General features: G+C 42.4%; 2 protein-coding genes across 2 annotated transcripts in view; both read right to left on the reverse strand.

Annotated features, from left to right (window-relative positions):
• Positions 1-5565, reverse strand: part of fermt1 (FERM domain containing kindlin 1) — a gene marked incomplete at its 5' end in the record, with an annotated part of 928370 nt that overhangs the window by 614733 nt on the left and 308072 nt on the right.
• LOC119418709 (mitogen-activated protein kinase-binding protein 1-like) overlaps positions 1-5565 on the reverse strand; it is a 40701-nt gene that overhangs the window by 17771 nt on the left and 17365 nt on the right. Inside the window, exons 15-18 of the mRNA XM_037686041.1 lie at positions 1841-1962; positions 1671-1746; positions 1458-1569; positions 1289-1352 (exon numbers count right to left, since the gene is read on the reverse strand). Coding sequence (XP_037541969.1) covers positions 1289-1352; positions 1458-1569; positions 1671-1746; positions 1841-1962 — 374 coding nt within the window. The remainder of the gene's footprint in view (positions 1-1288; positions 1353-1457; positions 1570-1670; positions 1747-1840; positions 1963-5565) is intronic.

Consider the following 5565-nt stretch of genomic DNA (forward strand, 5'->3'; position numbering starts at 1 on the left):
TATACATAAAGGTGTTTAAAACATATTGCAATATTTAAACAATGTTTCTAAACTCTAAACGCTCTAAAAGAGCTCAGAATGTCATGATTTCAGCTCCCTGCCTCCTCTGCTCTCAGCTACCTGCAAGCGCTCTTGGCCACGCCCACTTCTACGCTCTGCATGGAGAACAGCTGATCAGCTGCAGCAGGAAGTTTATCCTGCAGCTCTGGGCTGCACAAATGTGCAGCAGGTGCTAAATCATTTAAAATGTTTTATTTTAAATAAACAACCCATGGTTGGTCTTTGTGATATTGCAATGAGTGCTTTCAAATTAGCTTAAAAAATGTCTATGTCTACATGGAGTTACACTTTTTTTGGGCAGGGTCCAAATGACAGGGTCATTTGTTTGCATTTGTGGCACTGAGGAGACCCACTGTAGGTTGATCAAATGTTTGTACTGTGTGCAAATGGATAAAATAATTGTGTTTAAAAAAGTTACAGATTATTAAGAATTTACTTCCTACGACTTCTCTTCGAAAAGGAAATGAAAAGTATTTTTTGCTTAGTTCATCAAACATTAATATGATGGCATTCCTATGTTTTATGTCCATTTGTTTTGGTTTATTAATATATTCCTTTATTATTTTTATATGTTCAAAAAAATTTTTAAGAAAAAAACACATCCACTAACGTTTTGTAGGTTCATATTCCAGTTCTGTTTCTACAATAATTCTCCTATTAATGGGGAACGTCTTGTTCCCCCTCCCTGTTCAGGGTTCTTCTCGTTACGTTCTCACAGCTCCATCCATCCATCCATCCATCCATTTTCTTTACCCGCTTATTCCATTTTGGGTCACGGGGGTCGCTGGTGCCCATGTCCAGCAATCACTGTGCGAGGGGCGGGGTACACCCTGGACAGGTCGCAGGTCCATCACAGGGACACATAGAGACAAACGAGACAAACAACCATTCACTCTCTCACTCACACCTAGGGACAATTTAGAGTTACCAATCAGCCTAACATGCATGTTTTTGGACTGTGGGAGGAAACCGGAGTACCCGGAGAAAACCCACGCATGCACGGAGAGAACATGCAAACTCCACCCAGAAAGGCCCCTGGACCGGGGTTTGAACCAGGGACCTGCTCTCTCACAGCTCCTCCCATGTAAAAATGCTCCCACGGCTGTGCCTGCAGCTGATAATAGCAATTTGATGTGCGTGGAGATCGTGGCCAACAATGTGAGTGTAAATGAAGCAGTTAAACAGAGCGAGGGTGCAAAAAGAGGAAACACCTCACACAGAGTCTCACCTGTCTCCTGATACGGAGATTAAACGCTTGCAGTCGTTGGTGAACTTCAACCCAGAAACAATTTCTGCAAAACAAAAAAACATTAAAGTTCCTGGACACTGTGTTGTCTTGGGGCTTGTTGTTTCAATACGACTGCAACATATGCAGATGTGTGTGTTGGTTCTGGTACCAGAATGTCCAAACATGGTGGCAACACACTCCCCGGTGAAGAAGTCAAAGATGCTGATGCTTTTATTGGAGCAGCTGGTGGCCACAAACTGACCTGAAGGATCGATCTGGACCTTCAGAAATACACAGAACAACAGAAGAATTTTTCTCTTCTTTACATAAATATAAATATAAATATATGAGAGAGAGACATAAATGTAAAAGAAAGCATTACTCTGAGGAGACTGCCATCTTCACTCAGAGATCCCTTGTAGAGCTTCTTCTGTTTGCCGCTGCCGATGTTGAAAATCCTGCACTCAGAAAGAAAACAGGCCTCAGAGACACTTTCAACGTGCCGACCAGTGAGCTTTAAATAAAAACACGCATGAACGCCCACGCGCTCACCTGATGCAGCGGTCCTGACAGCCGACAGCTGCGTACTTGCAGGTGGCGTCTACAGCCATGTCGTAAAGTGTGGTCTTCCTCACCATGTGGTGAGAACGCCTAAACTCGGTTCCTCTGTCGGTCTGCAGAACAAAGAGACGATGTCAGTGTGAGACGCACGGCCTGTGAGGAGTTTAAACAAAACACAGACGATTATACGATTGTCCATCTGTCATGGTGGCGGAATGCAACTCATGCAGTTTGTAGTTTAAGAAAATACGGTCTGAACTTTCAGATATCTGAGAGTAAATATTAAAAAAAGACAAAAAATACACAAAGAAAAGTGGTTTCAAGTTTTGAAGACTGTTACAAGAAGTCATTACACTGATGAGTTTAAACTATTTAATGCCACTGCTACAATCATCATTATCTAAAAGGTGCAGCCTCAGTGAAGCCCAACTACAGTTCATTCAGGAGGAGAAGTTCTGCCAACGAGGCTAACGAGCGTTTGTTTTTACTGTGCCTCACAGTGGGCCGGATTACGTCTTAAGTGTAGGAGGTATGTTGAAGCTTATGCAACTCAGGCTGAACTCCCATCAGCCTTGACGACCAGACGTAATCCCACAGGAGAAAAAGCTGTTAGAGTTACACAACATGGAGCACAAAGACTCTGTTTGTGTCACTAATATGAGAAATTATTACAGAATTTTAATAAAATAAATATAGGGAAGTGGCTAAAAATATTAGATTCAAGTTTTGGGGGGATTTATCTGGAGCATTTGTGACACCCCCTACAAGGTTTTAACTGTGTACCAAAGAAAAACATCAGAGAAAATCAAAGAAAATGAGAGACTTTAAGTCAGAATGTACAGTAGTCCCTCGCTACTTCGCGGTTTGTTTTTAACAGACTCGCTCTATCGTGGTTTTTCAAAGTAAGCTAGTACGTGGCACATAATTGGCTGAATGATGGATGAGCCGCACGATCGGCATGGAATTTTTATTTAAAATTAAATTATTTAGCATCTGTAGCGAAAAAGCTTCCTGCTGTAGCTGATCAGCTGATCTCCGAAGAGAGCAGAGAAGTGGGCGTGGCCGAGAGTACTTGAAGGTGGCAGAGAGCAGCCGGAGGCAGACAGCTGAAATCATGACATTCAATTAAATTAAATTCAAAAATACTTTATTAATCCCAGAGTGAAATTAAATGTTGTTATAACTCATCATCCTGGTTTCATTAATGAGTTGTTATAGATGCTGATGGCTGTGGGCAGGAAGGATCTCTTGTAGCATCTGTCCTACAACAGATCTGAAGAAGCCTCTGACTGAAGACACTCTGTTGTTGTATGACAGTCTGATGAAGAGGATGCTGAGGGTTGTCTATAATGTTCTTCATTTTATGAAGAATCCTTCTTTGAACAATCATCTCCAAAGGTTCTAGAGGAGTCCCCAGAACTGAACCAGCCTTCTTTATGAGCTTGTTGATCTTTTTTAAGTCACTGGCTCTGGTGCTGCTACCCCAGCAGATTCAAATTCAATTAAAATTTAAAAATACTTTATTAATCCCAAAGGGAAATTATTTGTTGTAGTAACTCGTTATCCTCATTTCATTAAGATATGTTGTAGTTGCTGATGGCTGTAGGCAGGAAGGATCTCTTGTGAAGTTCCATCCCACATTGGATCCTAAGAAACTGGCTGCAGATGCCGTCCGATCCGCCAGACTCGGCTGGCCTCTTGGTTCCCCTGGGCTGTAGGACCGCCAAAATGCAGGGTAGAACTCCTCCCAGAGCGATGGCCACTCCTCCCAGAAGTCTGCATTTGCCTGCAGAGATACCTACTTGGAGCTCCTCGTCACTGAGGACAGCCGGCTGCAGGTACCGAGGGACGATCCTGTCCTTTCGCTGTCATGAGCCGTGTTTCCTGCTAGTTCCAGGATCTCAGTAGTTAGGCACTCGAGCACAGCTGGCAGGTAGATGAGAATGCATCCACAGAACATCCTTTCAACTCATTTGAGATTTGGGGCTGTAGTTGAGATATTATTTGAGCTTTTGAGACGTTAATCAGCTGCTGTTGGTTGTAGAAAACAGCCTTGTTGCCATGGTTACGCATCATAACAAATGTCCAAAATTAAAAAGTTTCAGTAAAAATCCTTCCAGCTGCACAGCATCCGATACCAGAGGAAATAATCATCCAAAAAAATGTGATTTACATCCAGGAAAAGAGGAATTAAAGTTTCCAACAGCAAAATCTCAAAATTAAAATAACAGAGCTACTCCAACATGCAGCCACCTTGAGCGGCGCAATTCTAGAACTGATGATGAACTAGATGATGGCAGAAGAGATAGTGCTCTCTACAACAGACTTATAGAAGATATGCAGCATCTTGCTGCAAACACTGAAGAACTTCAGCTTCCTCAAGAAGTACAGTCTGCTCTGTCTCTTCTTGTAGATGCTTCACTGTTGCATTTCCAGTCCAGTCTCTTGTCCAGGTGAACTCCAATGTATTTATACTTCTCCACCACCTTCATTTCTTCTCCCATGATGGAAATAGGGTTGGACCTGTTCCTGTTTCTCCTGAAATCTACAATCATCTCCTTTGTTTTGTTCACGTTCAAGATGAGATGATTGTTTCCACACCACCACAAAGCGGTCCACCAGTTCCCTGTACTCAGCTTCTTGTCCATCTGATACACCCGACTACTGCAGAGTCATCTGAATATTTCTGCAGATGACAGGAGTCTGTTTTCTACTGGAAATCTGAGGTGTACAGAGTGAAAAGGAATGGTAAGAGTACAGTCCCCTGTGGTGCTCCTGAGATCCTGACCACCTGGTTAAACACACAACCCTTCAGTCTCACAAACTGTGGTCTGGATGTCATGAAGTCTTTGATCCAGGTGATTGTTGAGGCTTTTCTGTGCTCTTTAAGAGATTAGAAACATTGTTTAGAATATTGCAAGCATGTGGGAAAGGTTCAAAACAATTATATATATATATATATATATATATATATATATATATATATATATATGAAAACTAAAATAAACTATTACTTACTACTTTTACTGCTATTTCTACTTTACGGTTTTTCACATATCGCGGGGCTTCAGGGTACGGATCCCCCGGGATAAATGAGGGATTACTGTAGTCCAATTTAATAACACATCTGCTCATCAGATATGTCATGTTTTATGTGTGTTTATTTCAGAAAAAAGGACAAGTTCAAATGACCCTTCACTTCTAGCTTTGAAAAGAAAATTTTGAGCTCTGATACATTTTTTCATTTACCCTTTAATTATCCAGGTAGTCTCATTGAGCCACAAGAACTCATTTTCAAGAGAGACCTGTTTAGGGAGCAGATGGGTGTTAAGGGCCTTGCTCATGGGCCCAGAGTGGGGGTGAATGAGGGTGGGGGCAACAACTACAAGTCGATGGAAACTTGGATGTTCAGTTTCTACTTTCAATGAGGATTTGAGCGAAAATCGTAAGTCTTACATCAGGGAGAGACACGATGGATGAAAGAAGAGATAAATGCAGCATTTCCCCTACCATTGTACAAGCAGGGCGTCCCCCCCTGCTTACTGAACCGAACCCCCCGTCGACAGCTGCCAGCACTGACATACTGCTAAGCTAGCGGCGCGCAATACAGACAAGCTAGCTAAAAAGCTGCAAAGGTAGTGCGCCATTTCCCTCATGCTGATCCACCCCCCCAATAATACCGATGGTACAAACAGCACGCAACACAGATGTGTTTC

This window comes from Nematolebias whitei, chromosome 12 (assembly GCF_014905685.2).
Source record: "Nematolebias whitei isolate Nwh7 chromosome 12, NemWhi1, whole genome shotgun sequence".
Classification (NCBI taxonomy): domain Eukaryota; kingdom Metazoa; phylum Chordata; class Actinopteri; order Cyprinodontiformes; family Rivulidae; genus Nematolebias; species Nematolebias whitei.